The 18883-nt window shown below is 41.5% G+C and overlaps 1 protein-coding gene across 2 annotated transcripts in view; it reads left to right on the plus strand.

The window, feature by feature from the left end:
• PNP (purine nucleoside phosphorylase) overlaps nt 1–18657 on the plus strand; it is a 52988-nt gene extending 34331 nt beyond the window's left edge. For both annotated transcript variants that reach the window (XM_073631937.1, XM_073631930.1), the window contains exons 2-6: nt 12112–12281; nt 14218–14321; nt 15059–15234; nt 15694–15884; nt 16270–18657. In XM_073631937.1, the coding sequence (XP_073488038.1) occupies nt 12112–12281; nt 14218–14321; nt 15059–15234; nt 15694–15884; nt 16270–16487 (859 nt within the window). In that variant the 3' untranslated portion in view covers nt 16488–18657. The remainder of the gene's footprint in view (nt 1–12111; nt 12282–14217; nt 14322–15058; nt 15235–15693; nt 15885–16269) is intronic.
• Nucleotides 18658–18883: the final 226 nt, after the last annotated feature.

Below are 18883 nucleotides of genomic sequence, written 5' to 3' on the forward strand. Positions count from 1 at the left end.
ATATATATATATATATATATATATATATATAAAAATTTGGGGTTTACATCCACTTTAAGTAAAAAAAAAGGCAAAACACAATATCAGAGGATTTAAAGCCTCAATAGAAAGACACATGTAGATATGCCACATGTAAATTTGAATAAATAATACAGTACCACTAGCACATTGTCTACATACAATTTCCACCAAACAAAAGTTTTGCTAATTGTAATACACTTTTTTTTTTTTTTTTGTAAGCTTTGTGCTGTGACCAGATACGTTGATATACTGATAATAACCCATATTATGCTACTGTATCCCAGTAGAGATTGGAGTTCAGTACTAGAAAATATGTGTCATTCAAGAAAAGAAAACCAACAAATAAAACTGATAGAACTAGCACCAGTAATTTACTAAAGACAAACAATCAGCAGACCGTAACTATCGTGTTGATATTGTTATAAATCAGAAACTTTGTCAGGATAATCCCAATGAGCCCATTTAGAATGAAAGTATTTAAGGCCCTGGTCATTAATGGGTATTAACTCTACTAATCACCCATGATGTTTGGTACATGTGTAGTGTTCCATGCCTAATGCCGCGTACACACAACCGGACTTTACGGCATACTTTGCCTGACGGACTTTACGACGGACTTTCCGAATGAACGGACTTGCCTACACACGATCAACCAAAGTCCGACGGATTCGTACGTGATGACGTACGACTGAACTAAAGCAAGGAAGTTCATAGCCAGTAGCCAATAGCTGCCCTAGCGTCGGTTTTTGTCCGTCGGACTAGCATATAGACGAGCGGACTTTTCGACCGGACTCGTTCGTCGGATAGATTTGAAACATGTTTCAAATCTGATGCCGCGTACACACGAGTGGACTTTACGGCAGACTTTACCCGGCGGACGGGATTTGGTCGGACAATTCGATCGTGTGTGGGCTCCAGCGGACTTTGTTTTCTCAAAAGTTGGACAGACTTAGATTTGAAACATGTTTTAAATCTATCCGTCGAACTCGAGTCCGGTCGAAACGTCCGCTCGTCTGTATGTTAGTTCGACGGACAAAAAGCCACGCTAGGGCAGCTATTGGCTACTGGCTATGAACTTCCTTGTTTTAGTCCGGTCGTACGTCATCACATATGAATTCGACGGACTTTGGTGGATTGTGTGTAGGCAAGTCCGTTCATTTGGAAAGTCCGTCAAAGTCCGCCGGGCAAAGTCTGCCGTAAAGTCTGCTCGTGTGTACGCGGCATAACTCCATCAAACTTTTGAGAAAACAAAGTCCGCTGGAGCCCACACACAATCGAATTGTCCGACGAAATCCAGTACATGTGTACGCGGTATTAGTTATAGTTAATCTTGCAGCTATAAAGATATGTGAAATTATGGCTCTATACTGTATAGGGAACAGATCCGTCGTTAAGCCCAGTAATGCTAGTTGAGGAGCTGGTGAGGTTAGAATACCCGTAGTATAAGATATGAGGGAGAACACCTTATTCCAAAAACTGCGGAGAGACCTACAGTCCCACAATATATGCATTAAATTTCCGGTCAAGCCACCAACACACAAGGGAAGGCATCAGGATAAAATTTAGACAGTCTATATGAGGTTAGGTATCCTCTGTGTAGAATCTTAAGGGCGTTGTCCCAATGAGTCACACTAATATTGTTGGCCAGTGGCAACACGCACTGGCCAACAACATTAGTGTGACTCATTGCAGGTCACTCTGCAGTTTTTGGAATAAGGTGTTCTCCCTCATATCTTATACCACGGGTATTCTAACCTCACCAGCTCCTCATCTAGCATTACTGGGCTTAACGATAGATCTGTTCCCTGTACAGTACAGAACCATAATTGTGCAAACTTTTCAACGCAACCAAACACTATTACTTGGAGTGCAATCAGTATCATTGTGGTTGATTCACGGAGTCACTATAGAGGGGAAGGTGGAAAATTCCATTAATTCTTTGGGGTTAGGACATTGATTTGGATTATGTTTTATCTAGCCGTACAACCACAAATCTGTTCATTGAAAAGCCATGTGGTGTCATGTGCTATGTCACATTTCACCTTCATTTGTCTCCAGGCAGCAGCTAAAAATGAAGGTTTATAGCTGAGGTAATGACTGCTGAGATAAATTGCACAAGTTAGAGGCCAGCACTGTATTCTGTAAACAATGAAAGCTGTAGGTTATGAACTGATAAAAGTGTGTGTGTGTGTGTGTGTGTGTGTGTGTGTGTGTGTGTGTGTGTGTGTGTGTGTCTATAGCTAGATATCTATCTATGAAGGCCAGTATGGTGGCCTGAGTTTATGGGAGGAGTCTGAAGGGTATTTAAAGCTGACCACTCGCCCTTGCTCTTTGTCGGTTCCAGTGCGCTATACCCTCCTAGAGGTCGACCGATATATCGGCCGATATTTGGCTTTTTTTACTTAATCGGCATCTGCCGATTGTGCTGATAAAAAAAGCCGATTATACCTTCAGCAGGACTTGCAAATGACTTTTGTAATAGAAGTCAATGCAAGTTTTCTTCTCTCCTCCTCTGGGCAGCCTGCCAAGTCTGATAAGAAGATACATTGTATCTCTTTCAGGTTCTTTTATCAATAGATTGAACTCTGTGGAGAAGTTCTCAGTTTAACCATTTAAAGACTAAATCTTTTCTGACACTTATTGCTTACAAGTAAAAATCCTGTATTTTCTGCTAGAAAATCACTTAGAACCCCCAAACATTATATATATTTTTTCTAGCAGAGACCTTAGGGAATAAAATAGCGGTTGTTGCAATATTTTATGTCACACGGTATTTGCGCAGCGGTCTTTCAAACGCAATTTAAAAAAAAAAAAATACACTAATGAAATAAAAAAAAAAAAAAAAGCGGTAAAGTTAGCCCATTTTTTTTTTCGTCCAAAAGTTTTGATTACCTGTTTTTGTGTATTTAATATTTAAGATGGTTATTTTTTTTTAATCTAAATTATACATACAAGTGAACTGATTGGAGGTTTGTTTTGTTTAATAAATGTTTAAATATAAAAAATTTTCTGTATCACTTATTACTTAAGGCTGCTTTCACACTGGAGCGGGCATGCGTTGACGGTAAAACGCTGTTAGTTTTAGCGGCGCTTTACCGTCATTTTAGCGGCGCTATTCGGCAGCTAGCGGGGCGCTTATAACCCAGCTAGCGGCCGAAGAAGGGGTTAAATGCGCCCCTGAAGCGCTGCTGCCGAAACGCTTTGCAGGCGCTTCGGCAGCGGTGTGCATTCATTTCAACGGGCAGGAGTGGTGGAGGAGCGGTATATACCGCTCCGAAGATGCCGCTTGCAGGACTTTTTTTTAACATCCTGCCAGCGCATCGCCTCAGTGTGAAAGCACTCAGGATATCACACTGAGACTGCAGGGGAGACGTTTTACAGGCGCTATTTTTAGCCCAAAAGCGCCTGAAAAACGCCCCAGTGTGAAAGGGGTCTAACTGTTAGATTTTATGTGATGAAGGGAAAAAAAAAAAAAGAAATCGGCCTAATATATCGGCCCAAAAAAATCGGCATCATATATCGGCCACCGCGATTTCTAAATATCGGCTTTGGCATCGGCCAGAGAAAAACCCATATCGGTCGACCTCTATACCCTCCCTCCCATTCCCCCTTTTTCAGCACTTCCCAGCACATTCTCCTCCACAATCATCCATCGCTTATTTTGGGTAAGCCCCCTTTCTTGGCGTGCCGACCAGACGACCAAAGCCACACCTCAAGTCTATTTATGTTGTAAGTCTTGTTGCGTGTTTGTGATCCACATCTGTTTTGGTCATAGGGCCACAACCATAACTCTATATTGTTGTTTGATTTCCTTTTAGATTTACCAAAACCATGTAGTGCAAGGGCCTGCCTGATTGCAAACAAATTGAAACTGTTAAGGTTTGACCTCATTATATGGTTTTGGTAAATCGAAAGGAAGGAATCTAAAGAAAATTGTATAGTGTGTATTCAGCTTAAGGCAGGCCATAGTGGGAATTTCATTCCTGCAAGCCGTAAATTTGCACGATTCCCCCATCAACACACAGTGTTGACAGGGGAATCATTCCTGCCGAGACATTGTCTTCTTCCAGCTGGGGTCGGAGCCGCCCCCGCCCTCCCCCTCTCCGGAAGAAGACGTGAATATAGCTAGCATATAACTTGGTACATTCAACCTGTCCATTAATTGTTCGAATTTTGGTCAGTTCCTGCTGAACCAGCCAGGATTCTAACCATGTATGGCCAGCCTTACACAATAGAAAGTCACAATTACTGTTTTTTTTTGTTTTTTTTGCACGTGCACAGATTCCTAATCTCTAGAATTGTTCAGCTATTTACATAGTTCATGATCGTTAGCCCAACAGCAGATACTGTACATATACTTAAAGCAGAACTACACTGCATCTGAGCACCACAAGACACCATTTAATTCATTTTTAATATTCACATCAAACTCATCCACCCGTGTCTCCTCTTTACTTTGCTGAGAAATCACTTTGAAATTACACCCCTAGCGCCATCTTGAGTAAGGGCAGATGATTCATATAGCATTTACTTCCTGGAATCCAGGTGCTTCTAGCTCAGGCATGCAGGTGTTATGTCAAAAGAGCCAACTCGTCAAAATCTCCAATTACGTCACTTCCAGTTTCTCTCCAGCAACAGTAATTGCAGATTTCAACTACGTGCCTCTTTTTACAGAACACAGCAAGCGTATACACTACAGTAAACGACAAGTTGGCTGTTTTGATACAACGGCTAAACAGTAAAAAAAAGTTGTCCCCTCCTTTGAGGCATCCATCTTGTTGGTTACTAGCGAGCAGACTAACAATGCCCACTCATTAGTCTACTGTAGTGTATACGGTAGCTGTGTTCTGTGTAAACAGGCATGTCGTCAAAATCTGCAATTGCCGTTGCTAGAGAGAAACCGGAAGTGGCGTAATTGGAGGTTTTGGCGAGTTGGCTCTTTTGACAGAACACAGGCAGGAGGGTGTGCTTAGTGAGAAAACCCCTTCTCCCCTCCTGAAGACTTCTGGGATGCATGACATCATTTGCCTAGGCCCGGCAACCAAGTATTAAAGAAATGTAATAATAAAAGTTTAAAAAAAAGATGATATGATATACTTCCCTATCTATTTACTAATACTAATAGGGATTCATATTAGTCAATGACTACTGTGAGGATGATGTTGCACTTTAAATACTGAAAAGAAGAATTTGGTCACACACGTGGTCCAGGGTGTGGTAAAACCAGGCAGTTGAGCTGCCGCCCACTTTGTACACAGAGATGCAGCTGCTCAGAGCTGTGCACATGGCATGGTTGCGACATTGTGCTTCGTTGCTAAACGCTTGCAACTCGAGGGGGGGCGCTATGTCACAGCTGCCCCACAAACATGGCTAATGTAGAGGATTTTGGTGTGGCATTTATAGGATTGGATCACTTCCTCACCACCACCACCATGAAACGCTTTTCAAATACGCAGCAAGTGCTGCTGCACATGCAAACGAGCCATAAGGGTCCATTGTCACCATATCCATTGGGAGGAAGCATTGCCCATGGAGTCCCCAATGCATAGACATGTCATTTCGCCTTGCCTTTATGAGTCCAATTCCCATGGCTGTAGTGTGCCACATTTTTACACAGCACAGTGTGTTGCGATGCAACTCACCGTGCTGCACAAAGATGAGTGAAATGTTGTTGTGTGACATTTCAGTTACAAAAAATAAAGATGAAAAAGGTAAACAGTGTGATGCATTCTAAGGCTAGCTTCCCATTAGTGCGGGCTATGGGACGTCGTGTAATCGCATGCCATCCCGCACCTGCAGAGATAAGGCGATGAATGGGGGTATGTCATACCCCCATATGTGGTATGTCCTTATAAATAGATCATGTTTCCATGGACTTTCCCAAAGTATATTCATGGGTAGCTGACCGTGAAGTGACGTTCCCCCACAGTTCCAAAAATACTGTCCTGGCAGTAATTCTAGAATGACTGTACCAACTTCTTGCTTGCTTGCTTGAAGACTTGTGTGTGTTCTGACATTCTCAAAGTTTCAGGAAATGTTGACTCATCGCTTACCGTCAAACTGCACCCTCCTTGGGTTTCACAAGGCATTGGCCACAGACAATAGATAAAACATAATAAACTATTCCATGGTTAAACAATCCATGTTTAAAGAACTAAAGGCAAACGAAGACAAAAACAAAAGGCAAACGTTTTTTTTAATTTTCATTTTTGATATTGTAAGAGTGTCCCAGTTTTTTTGCCCTCTGTGTTCCATTGGGAAGATTTCCCATCAATTCCTGTCACAAAGCCAAAACAGGAAGTGAGGGGAAGTCCCTCCAAACTGAGGGAATCCTGAATTATTGTCCCTATTGAAAGATTTGGGTAATGACCCAAAATTTGGGGTTTTCTTTCACATCTCAGTGATAACATTAAACAGTACAAACATAGAACAGGAATCTCTCTAATGGTGACACAGACAGCAATTGCAACCTGACAGGTGTTCTAATCTCTCTCCACTCTATCCAAAACAAAAACTTTACCTTTTGTTATACTTACACTAAGACCCCTTTCACGCTGGGGTCACGCCGCATTAGCAGTAAAGCGCCGCTAGTTTTAGTGACGCTTTATTGTCATTTTAGTGGCGCTTTTCAGCCGCTAGCTCTTTTTAACCCCCACTAGCGGCCGAAGGAAGGGTTAAAAGCACCCGTGTTTCGACGCTGCCAAAGCGCTTTGTAGGCGATTCAGCAGCGCTACCCATTTATTTAAATGGGCAGGGCGTTCCCTGCTCCCAAACCACCCCAAAGATGCTGCTTGCAGGACTTTTTCCGCATCCCGAAAGCGCACCGCCTTAGTGTGAAAGCACTAGTGTGAAAGCACTTGGGCTTTCACACTGGGGAAGAATGAGAGGCACTTTTCAGGAGCTTTACATTCGCTATTTTTAGCGCTAAAACACCTGAAAAGTGCCTCAGTGTGAAAGGGGTCTAAACAAGGACATAGATGGATCGAAATTCGTTCAGTTCAGCAGGGATTGTCCAATTTTGATCCATATGTGGTTGCTCCTGCTCAACAGAAGTCAACCTAACAACTGACTTCTATCACTGTCAGACGAAAATGGGGTTGATTTACTAAAACTGGAGAGTGCAAAATGTGATGCAGCTCTGCATGGTAGCCAATCAGCTTTTAAGTCAGCTTGTTCATTTAAGCCTTGACAATAAAACCTGGAAGCTGATTGGTTTCTGTGCAGAGCTGCATGATATTTTGCACGCTCTGGTTTTACTAAATCAACTCCACTGTCTCAATGGGGAGGATTTTTCTATCCACCTCATTTGTGTTTTTGGGGGAATCAGTTTGCTTTTTTTTTTTTTTCGTTCAGCCCGCTGGCCGAACTAAAAAAAAAATTGAAAAAAAAAAACATCCTTCTATGGCCAGCCTTAAAGTGGTTTGTAAGGCAGAGGGTTTTTTATAGAGGTGCAGAAACCGAAAATGCAGGATGCACTTGGCCGAAAAGCGAAGCTGTAAATGTTTTTAATGAATATGGGTGTATTGTCGGCCATTACTGGCACTTTTAACACTAAAAAAGCACAAGAAAACTATCCCTTTTAAATTCTATGTATGTCTTCAAACCGGTCCATTGCACTTACGTTGAGGTGTTAAAAATCCTACTTGCTGCATTTTTGGTCAGTTAAAAAAAAAAAAAAGCACTAAAAACACGCCTCCCCATTGAAATGCATTGAAAACGCAGCAAGAGCGCATCAATAATGCACCCATGTTACATTTTTGATGCGGTTCTTGAGTCACATGACCGATGAAAAATACACCATAAGCATAGTAAAATTGCGGCAAAATCGCTGTAAAGTTGCAGCAAAATCGTGTGCACTGTCAGTGCTATTATTGGCACCTTTTTCTGTTTTTGGCAAAATGCCGATAACACCATTTTTGGCTGATATGTTTCAACCGCCGAAATTTCGGTGCATCTCTAGTTTTTTACTTTACTGCATTCTGTGCATGAAGGTAAAAAAACCTCCTGCATGCAGCTTCCCCTGCAGCCCCCCAAATACATACCTGAACCTGATCTCAATCCAGCGACATGTAGGAGAGCCGAGGCTCTCTTGTGGACACACAGGGCAGGGCTCGGGAACAAGCACACACGGGTGCCCCCAAAGCAACTGCCTTGCTATGGGGCTACTCAGTTGGGGGAGCCAGGAATGTTGATGGGGGGGGGGGGGCAAGAACAGAAGGATCGGGGGTTGTTCTGTGCAAAACCATTTCTCAGAGCAGGCATTTTTTTAGAAGAAAAAACAGGACTGGCCCTTAGTATTACTTGAACTTGTCTAGATGTGGTCAGGCCAGATCCACACTCCCCTGAACGTCCCTGAACAAACCAGTTTCTAGGTAAATCTAATGACTCTGGGGGTTATTTACGAAAGGCAAATCCACTTTGCACTACAAGTGCAAATTGCACTGAAAATGCACTTGGAAGTACAGTCTCTGTAAATCTGAGGGGTAGATCTGAAATGAGGGGAAGCTCTGCTGATTTTATTATCCAATCATGTGCAAGCTAAAATAGCCTTTTTTTGTATTTTCCTTGCATGCCCCCCTCGGATCTACAGCGACTGCACTTCCAAGTGGAGTTTCAAGGGCACTTTGCACTTGTAGTGAAAAGTGGATTTGCTTTTAGTAAATAACCCCCTATATCTAGCTGTGTATCAGAGCTTTTCTAATAATACTATAATGGGATTTTTCATTTCTGCTGACCGGGAAGGATTCTGTGTGTGGCATTGCCGGGCACAAATTCCACCCATATCTTTCTCACAGAAAAGGGTCATTATGTTCCTGGGACTATATTGTTTTGGCTTAACCATGCATCTGATTAAAATGTAAGCTGGCAGATTCACAAAAAGAAGCCGACAGTGTTATTCAGCCTACACACAGCTGCTTTCTATGGTCTAGAATCTGAAAGTAAACTTGTAGTGATAGAGATTCTTTATGTATCTGGCCAAATTCTGAAGGGAAAAAGAAAGGTACCATTTTATGTTACTTTTAATTACCAAACTCTTTCCTGGCTGATCATTCACCACCCGCGGGTTTATATTAAACCCTGTTATTGAAAAGAGTAGCAGTGTGTAGACAAGTAGGTGAAAGTATGTAGGAGAAAGCTGAAGAGCTCAGGATTTATAACCTCTAAATACGTCAAATAAAACCCCAGTAATTAGAAAATAACACAAAGGTGAGCTGTGTATTCAGTTACATTTTATTAGATTCATTTTATAATATAATGCTGCCTTTGGGGGATCAGGAAGAATTTTTTTTCTGCTGCTGGAGCAAGTTGGACCATACTTTATAGGGGTTTTTCTTTTGCCTTCCTCTGATTCTACTTCAACTTCAACTGTATATAGAGGCTTCCTATTTGTCTGTTTGTTTCTACTGGTTGAACTTGGACTTTATTCATTATTTTTTTTTTTTTTCAACCTATGAAACTAGTATAGCTTAAATCTAGTTTAAAGTGTAAGTTCACTTTTACAGAAAAATCTGTAAGGTGAACTTACAGGTCCCCCCCGGTCACGCTGACCTGGACCTCCGCAATCTCTGGTTCTAAGCCCCGGTATATCCGCGCCAGGAGCCCGGGGCTTAGAAATCCTCTCTGCATCCACGCAGCATCTTCATATTTGACAGGACGGACTATGCGGCTGTTGATCGGTCTGCGCCGCCCATGTGAGGGCGCTGACCAATTAGAATACATTCAGCCAAGAGGATTTCTAAGCCCTGGATACCTGGCGTGGATATATTGAGGCTTAGTACTGGAGATTACTATGGTCCAGGTCAGTGAGACCGTGGGAGGGGTGAGGAGGGGGACCTGTGTAAGTTCACCTTATAGACTTTTCTGTAATTAGGTGAACTTGCCCTTTAAATAATGTTTGCACAGTCGCCACTTGCAGAAATCGGACTAAAGCTGACCATACATGAATAGGTTTGTTTTGCTATTCCTACTGGCCAACAGATCCCTTCACCCATGCTACTAAAAAAGTGATAAATCTCCCCTGCTGTCTTCTGACAGCTGTCGCCCATGGCTGTCAGAATTTCCCAAACAGTGACTGCAGCGGATTGGCTGCTGCCCTTGTTCAGCTGATCGTTTTTCCTCCTAGCTCCTTCGATCTTCAGATTGTAGCTTGTCGACCTACCTAAACTATGAAATTAATTTGTATCTAATCAGGCAGACCTTTGCACTACATAGTTGGCGATAGATCTAAAGGAGAGAGTATGGGTACATCAGTATAGAAAGTGTTAAATTAAGCAGATAAAGAATTTTGGTTCCTAAAGCCTAGAAAGGAAATATGTTGGTATGTTTTAGGTTTTTGAATAAAGTTTCCCTGCGGTGTTGGTTGCCTTGTGATCCTTGAGCTCTTAATTTCCATCCTTTTCTAAGAATAGAAGTAACGTGATCAAGCTTAGGCCAGAGTTATGTATAGGAAACAAGTTCATCATGTGGTTCTCAGCGTAGCAGTGGGATGGTTGCCTGAGTTTCTCACGTTACTACTACTACTACTACTACTACTACTATTACTATTACTATTACTACGAGCATTTGGTAAGGCACGTAACTAGGGAAGTAGATTTCGACACACATCTAAATCTCCCTTGCCTATGAAACCTGATCCGTATTAGGATCATGCTCCAGAGGCTACTGACGGGCAGTCAGGAAGCAATACGATGCCTCCCTACCACCTGTTTTAACCCAATTTTTTCCGATAAATGCGCTGCAACTGCGTGCATTGCGTTTGCAGTTTTTCTCCATTACTTAAATGTGTAGCGATCATTACAAGTCAGGTGGACTTAGCGAAACATGGCTGCCGCGGTGTGTAAACACCCCTATTGCAGCTTAAGGGGGGGGGGCAAGCGGCAAAACTGTAGCTTAACCATGTATTTTAAACTCTATAAGATATAGAAGACACAAATAAAGCCCTGTTATCATAAATACATTAACAAATAAATTATTTTAAGGCAAGCAGTGTAAATACCTGTATGTAACCTGGTATCAGTCTCCTGTAGCCCCTATACAGCAGGACTGGAGTGTGAGTGGAAGAACCAGCACACGGAACTAGTCTATTCATGTGCTGTAAGGGAGCATGGGGATAGTAAGAGAAAAAAGAATGACAGTGAGATGAGCTAATCACTGTGCTGCTTATCCTTTCACTGACCATTCACAGGCTTAGGAGGGTCCATGATGACCTTGGCTCAGACTGAGTGAGTTAAATGATGTTGGCCATCAAATTGAGGACATCAAGTGGCAGAAAAAAGTACTGAGGTAGAAATCTCTGGAATGAAGCTGAATATTTCAGCAAAAGTTGGTTTTGTTATTTTATCCTTTTAATTAGCTATTCATGTTTTATCTTGTTGTTTTTGACTGGAATTCTGCTTTAGGGTGAATCTCTGTGTTCTTTTTCAAATTTCTAAAAGTAAATTCCTGTCTAAATGCAGCCTCCACAAAATGCCTGCTACTTTCTAGTCAGAAAAGCTGCTTCTGTGCCCCTCTCAAATTTAGTTTTAGTACTATTATTGGGGCATGACGTTATTGCTAAGCCCTGCCAAGTTCTTGCAAAGTCCTTCTTTGTCCAGTGAGACAACCTTAATGGACAATGATGGCACTCACATTGGACAGGTGGGTGGCAGCTGGGAGAGTTTAGACATTAAAATCATGGAAGACCAGACTCCTTTAACAAAGCGAAACTAAATAAGGCGACATCTGGTGGTGTCTGCTTTTGGGACCTACTCTTAAAAATGTAAAATGGAGGACATGTTTACTTTCACTTGTTTCCCCAAAAAATATGAAATATGGAAAATTAAATGGTGGTTTTGCAATGACTGTAAGAGCTGCCCTCCTTCTACATCCTCAAATAGGGCGTCATCTCAATACTGTTTCAGTCCAGAAATATAATAGAACTCGTTTAAATCTAGATGCATGCGTGCTTTCAATCAAATGGTAAAAGATTACTATAGGGTACTTCACAGCTCTTACAGGAGGTAGAGACTTACTGGTTCATAGGATTATGATGTGATCTTGGCATCTAAAGAGGCATTTGCACAAGTAATGTAATCTTGAATTGTGTTTTAGGTACACCTATGAAGAATACCAACAAACTGCAGACTGGCTTTTGGCTAACACAGATCACCGTCCTACATTGGCCATTGTATGTGGCTCTGGACTTGGAGCTTTGGGTGAACTGTTGAAGGACCAGGTGGTTTTCCCCTACAGTGAAATTCCCAACTTTCCACACAGCACAGGTATGTTAACCAAGGCAATAAAAAGATCTATTCCTCTAAGACCCCTTTCACACTGAGGTGATTTTCAGGCGTTTTAGCGTTAGAAATCGTGCCTGTAAAGCTCCTGAAAATCACCTCCCATTCATTTCAGTGTGACTTTTTACACTGGGGTGGTGCGCTTGCGGGACGTTAGGAAAAGTCCTGCAAGCAGCAGCCCTGCCCATTGAAATTTATGGGCAGCACTTCCAAAGCATCTGAAAAGCGATTCAGAAGTGCTGCAACACATGTGCTGTTAAACCCCTTCTTTAGGGTTAAAAGTGTGCCGCTAAACGAGCGGAGCTTTAGCGCTAACGCAGGGTCTTAAGAATATAGTTAAGTACAAGACCAAGGGGTGGCTGAGAACCTACAAAAAATACATACATTTGTTTAAATTGCTTTTTTAGTGTGATAAATATTTAACACATTTGTAAAGATAACTTGTGGCACTATAAATATACAGGGGCTGATCCGATTACAGAAAGGAATGTATAATTCTTCCTGTGCTCTACTGCAGTTCATAGTTAATAGTTTCTTTAGGCTACTTTCACACTGAGGCGTGCGGGCGCTGGCGGTACAGCGGCGCTAAATATAACGCCGCTTTACCGTCGTTTTAGCTGCGCTAGCGGGGGCGTTTTTAACCCCCCGCTAGCTGCTGAAAAAGGGTTAAATACGCCCGCAAAACGCCGCTGCAGCGGCGCTTTGCAGGCGGGTTTGCAGCGTTGCCCCATTGTTTTCAATGGGAAGGGGCACCTTAGGAGCGGTAAATACACCGCTCCTACAGCGCTCCAAAGATGCGGCTTCTATGACTTTTTAGACCGCCTGCAAGGGCACTGCTGCAGTATGAAAGCCCTTGGGGCTTTCACATTGGAGTGCATTGAGCAGCTCTTTCGGGGCGCTTTGCAGGCGTTATTTTTAGCACTTTAGCACCTGTAAAGCACCTCAGTGTGAAAGGAGCCTTACTCTCCAGTCCTTGGCTAATCCTTTCTCTAATTTTATCTACTCTCCATTCCCTGGCAAATCCTTTCTCTACTCTCCAGTCCCTGGCAAATCCTTTCTCTACTCTCCTGTCCCTGGCAAATCCTTTCTCTAATCTTATCTGATACAGTTCCTGATTGATAATTTCTCTAATCCAGGCTCTAGCTAAATCCTGGTGCACACTATGAGTTTTTTTGGGTTGAACGAAGAAAAACTGTCAGCTCCGGTCGGAGCCGATGTACTAACTATCCGAAGTTAGAGCAGCGATCTCCCCCGCTGAGCTGTTGTGTTCTGACAGGTGGATGGACCCCCAGAACACTCCGTTCTGCGCTCTCCACCATTGGCAGAAAGCGCTGATCCAGAGCCGGTCGGCTGCTGGTTTTCCAGCATGCTCGTCCAACAGAAGCCATCCAAACAGCTTCTGTCGGACAGGGTGCCAAACGCACAGGCCGAATGTCGGCCGGCTTTAATTGAACTGGCCGATGTCTTCCGACATTTGGCCCGTGTGTACAGGGCTTAATTCTTTCTCTACTACAGGCCCTGGCTAATAATTTCTCTGCTCCAGTCGCTGGCTAATCCTTTCTTTAATCTCCTCCACTACAGTTCCTGGCTAATCCGTTCTGTACTGTCCTCTACTACAGTTCCTGGTTGATCCCTTCTCTACTCTCCTCTATTACAGTCCATGACTAATCCTTTTTCTGCTCCCCTCTGTTAAGGTCCCTAGCTATTCCTTTCTCTACTGTCCTCTATTTCAATCCCTGGCTAATCTATTCCCCACTCTCCTCTACTATAATCCCTGATTGATTTCTTTCTCCACTCCTCTCTACTCTCTTCTACTACAGTTTCTGACTAATTTTTTTTTTAATGTTGTCCAGTCCCTGGCTAATGTGTTCCCACTTTCCTCTACTATTCCTGGTTAATCTTTTTTTCCTCTCTTCTACAGTTCCTGGGCATGCTGGACGTCTTATATTCGGGAAACTGAGTGGGAAACCATGTGTGTGCATGCAGGGACGGTTTCACTCCTACGAGGGTTACCCATTGTGGAAGGTGAGAACTTTTTATATAAAGGCTTATAATCATGGCTATTGCCTGGAGAACAGTAGCAGAGGTATTTGTTTAATGCAAAATAATACAAAGAAAGTCGGTGAGGCATGGTTCTTTGTTTGACCATTTATGTGCCTTAGCAACAGTTACTGTTTTGCTAGTCAATCTTTAAAACACAGAACATAAATGAACAGAGAGGAAAACTCCTACCTAAAACAGACAGACTTCACAATTAATAGACCAGGTGAATGCTGATATATAAATCGGTTACTTTTTGCTCATTACATGCTCTCATGTGGCATTATGAAGTGTGAAATAAGTCACCAAATTTCATCAAATCAACTAGTACATCCAGGCAAAAGTCCAACATCTCCAACAAAAACTCTTTATTTGTAGAAACATCTTCAATACAGAGATTACCGTAGAGGACCAACATCAGCCCAGCTAGCTTTAGCCTGCACTCCTGGTGACACTCATTTTCGGGATAGAGCTGGCCAACAGGATTGGTTTTCAATGTTTTGAAGAATTCTACAATAAATATGTCTTGAATTGGGGATTGTAATGTCACTTGCATGTAGCCAGTTATTGCGCCTTTGGAAATGTGATTAAAAGCGGGGTTTGACAGAAATCAGAATTTATTAGTGCGTGATGTTGAATTTAAACTCTAATAGGGTGTACTTTATGTCCTTTAAGCATAGGAATCGTAAGCTGTGTTAACATAACTTTATATTTCTTTTCAGGTTACATTTCCAATTCGTGTCTTCCGCCTTATGGGTATAGAAACACTGATTGTCACCAATGCTGCTGGAGGCTTGAATCAGGACTATAAGATTGGGGACATTATGGTCATAATGGATCACATCAATATGCCAGGTTTTGCAGGACAGAATCCACTCGTTGGTCCAAATGAGGAAAGGTGAGGTCAATTTAAATCACTGGTTTTGTCCTGTTACTTTAGTGAACACTATATGACTTTCACAAAAGAAAATGTAATTATTATACAGTAGAGCAACACAGTGCTAAAAATACTGTCATAAAGATGAATGCTCAGCCATACATTCATGTGTTTACCCAAAGAGATAGCAGTGGGAGATGCAAACAAATCCTGTTTTACCTTACTTCAGGGAAAACAATTGCAGACAGGTGAGGTTTTTTTTAAGCAGTTGTTTCCCCAAGAAGCATTGGGGTGATTGGACAGGACTGTCTGAAGCCCCTCATAGGTATGGCATCTTGGCCCTAATCCATGCAAAAATTCTCACGCCAAAATTATTACATAGTGCTTCAATCTGTTAAAATGGAATGTGAAGTTATTTTAAAGTAACCACTCAGCGTTCAAACTGCCTAATTTATTGTCTCACTTTTCTATCTCCAACAGGTTTGGTTCTCGTTTCCCCCCCATGTCTGATGCTTATGACAAGGACTTGAGAAAGCTGGCTCTGGGAATTGGGCAGGAGCTGGGCTACGTGGACAAAATGAGAGAAGGTGTATACTGTAGCCTTGGGGGACCTAACTTTGAGACTATTGCTGAATGTCGAATGCTGAACAGTCTTGGGGCTGATGCAGTGGGTATGTAGTAATTTTACAATCTAAACAAACTGCAAATAGACAATGTACACAGAGGAAACATAATCTAATTGTTCTAAATACAAGGGGCAGCCTGACATGCTGCAAAGTCATTTACAATCTATTGTTCCAAAAAATGTGTAAGAAAGCCAGGCTGATATAAAGTATATACTCCTTTTGTAAATATAAAACTTAGTGCTGCATATATTGAGCTTACATAGCTTGCAGAAATCTACAAATAGCATGCACAATCATTCTTGGCAACCTGTTTACTTCAGCCTGTGTAAATTATTTTATATTTGTAATATGTATTCTTTTGTAAAGCTTGTGGCTTTTGTAGTGTTTCAAACACCTCTCACCTATTTTTTTTGCCTTTTGTGTTATCCAGGAATGAGCACTGTTCCAGAGGTAATTGTGGCCAGACACTGTGGCCTGAGGGTCCTGGGCATGTCTCTTGTTACAAACAAGGCTGTCATGGATTACAACACCGAAGCAATTGCTAGCCATGAAGAAGTGCTGCAGGCTGGAAAAGACAGTGCCAAATTCCTGGAGAAATTGGTTTCTCTATTGGTTCAACGCATAGAACCGAACAATAATGTGTTTTAAAGATGGTGGAACTTCATGGATGGAGAAAGCATAAGGCTGCTACTCTATTCTATGCTCTCTTGAAATAGGGCCAAACACTCATTGCCTCTTAGTTGAGCATAAGAGTCATCTAATCATAAAGACACATTAACTTATTCTCTACATGTTAACTGTACCCACATACCAGCATGTGGCACAACAGCACATTCCTCAACTGCAAACCAATCTCTAACTATCCTAATGTCCACAATCCATTCCTCTGCTGCACACTCTGACATGTACCAATCTTTAAGGGTTTACGACGTGTTTCACACTTGTAGATACTTTTATTTATGTGTCCAATATTCACTCCATTTCTCTCTCATTTTACCTCGATCCTGAAGTCTTTTGTAATAAGACAATTATTTTGGAGAATAATGTTACTACTTTATCTTTAATAACTATTATTTATTTTTATTATTGAAAATCTTAAGAGCATATTACATTTTTTTAAAAAGACGGTCCAAATTGTAAACATGTAAGATAATAGGTTGTAGGAAGAATAAATAATTTAAAGGTTAAATGACTGAGGTACAAGATCAGGAGTAGGGGCCAACTCATAATGCATGTGTACACATGTAATACAGCACAACATTCTTTATGTTAACTGTTCTTTTCATCATTAGCAATTACTCATTACCTTTGTTTAAAGGTGTTTGTAACAAATAATAAAATCTGTTGCTAATCAAGGTTTTCAAGGGACTTCAAGTGTTACTAAACCCAGGACCCTGCATTCACTATATCTGGTCTCCCACACTACACAGAACATGGAAATGCAATTATTTTAGTAAATATAAATGGATACCCTATTCTCATCAGCAGTATATAGCAGTCTTGTGACTTCTATCAGTTCATAGTAAAGCTTTCTCCCCTGATCCTCTGTCTGGACAGTGCTGATTGGCCCTGTGCTGATCACATGCACTCTCCCAAGAAAAAAAAACTCTAGCAATACACACCAAACTGAGCATGTGCAGACTGTCCCCTGGCTTGGTAAATACCAGGTTATTTTTTGGAGACAGTAAAAAAAAGAGGAGGATCAGAGAAGATGGGATCAAACGGCCTTTATATACAATGCGCAGGATTAACCCCTTAGGTTTCACAGTGAGTATACCAAGCATGCTTTCCTGCATATACGGACTGTTTTTACTGTTGTGGGTTTAGTAACACTTTAGGGCGTATAGTTTCAGTAATTCATCCTAATGCAGTGACAGGCTGATTTAAGAAACTATACTAAATGTTGTTGAAAAAAATGCTCCTGTTGGCTCCTTTGCACATTAAGTGACCATATTAGAGTGTCTGGTAATGGTGCTGTTTGTTATTCAACTGGGTGCACATGCACATTTCTCAGGCTAACTTTCTTAACCCATTCTACTGTTTTACAGTACTTAGCCTGATATAAAGCCTTTTGACTGACTCAAAATAAATAGATCCTAATCTGTTAGCATCCTTTTGTAAATTTAAAGTTTCACAGAATACAAATTTAATGGTGACAGTCAGTTTCTTGAACTGAAAAAAGTGACTTTAAACACTGAATTTATAGTTCTTAGATGGCTTTCAGCAATCGTCCACACAGCATTGCTTCAGAGCTGGAAATATGAAATCGTATTTTTTTTATATAATATTGGCTTATTTCTGTAGCAAATTGCTCTCTTAATGTCTAAAATATTATTACTGTTGCAAAGCATTGCTACTATGATATTTCCATTACTAATTCAGTTTTGAATGAACTGTTCTACACCCTTGAGATTAAAGATGGGCTTGGGCGTGTTCGCACACTCCACGTGCAGAGCCCGCCAGGAAGTCGGCACGGTGCTGCAGTAATCACAGGCAGTGAGACATTTCCCGATCTCTGCAGCCGCACATCGAGGACAATGTCTCACTGCCTGTGATTAGCGCAGCGCCGTGACGACTTCCTGGCGGACTCTGCACGTGGAGTGTGCGAACACGCTTGAGATAATAGAAGTAGTTGTACTCTTGTGTTGAGTAATAACTCCTATTTCTTAGAGCTTCATAGAACTGGCCTCTCATGTCTGTGTGGATTGAACAGTTTCTTGTTTATGCCAAACATTCCCTTGTAAAGTTATATATACCTCTATTCTGTGTATAGAGCTTTTTTGTAGAATGCATAAATAAAATATATTTGAAATTGCAATGTGTGTCCTTTATTCATTAAATAACCTGGAAACTTGTGGAGTTCACACAACATATAGCAATATTAAAAATATATAGCTGTTCCGATATTACAGTATTGTTATAATTATAAGAGAAATTGCAGACAAGTGGCCTATTTCTGATAGCGATTGCATCCCCCGCTTGGTCATTTTTACCTACAAGTAAGCCTATAATAAGGCAGGTAAAATAAATATCTCCTAAACCTG

This window comes from Aquarana catesbeiana, linkage group LG01 (assembly GCF_042186555.1).
Source record: "Aquarana catesbeiana isolate 2022-GZ linkage group LG01, ASM4218655v1, whole genome shotgun sequence".
NCBI lineage: Eukaryota > Metazoa > Chordata > Amphibia > Anura > Ranidae > Aquarana > Aquarana catesbeiana.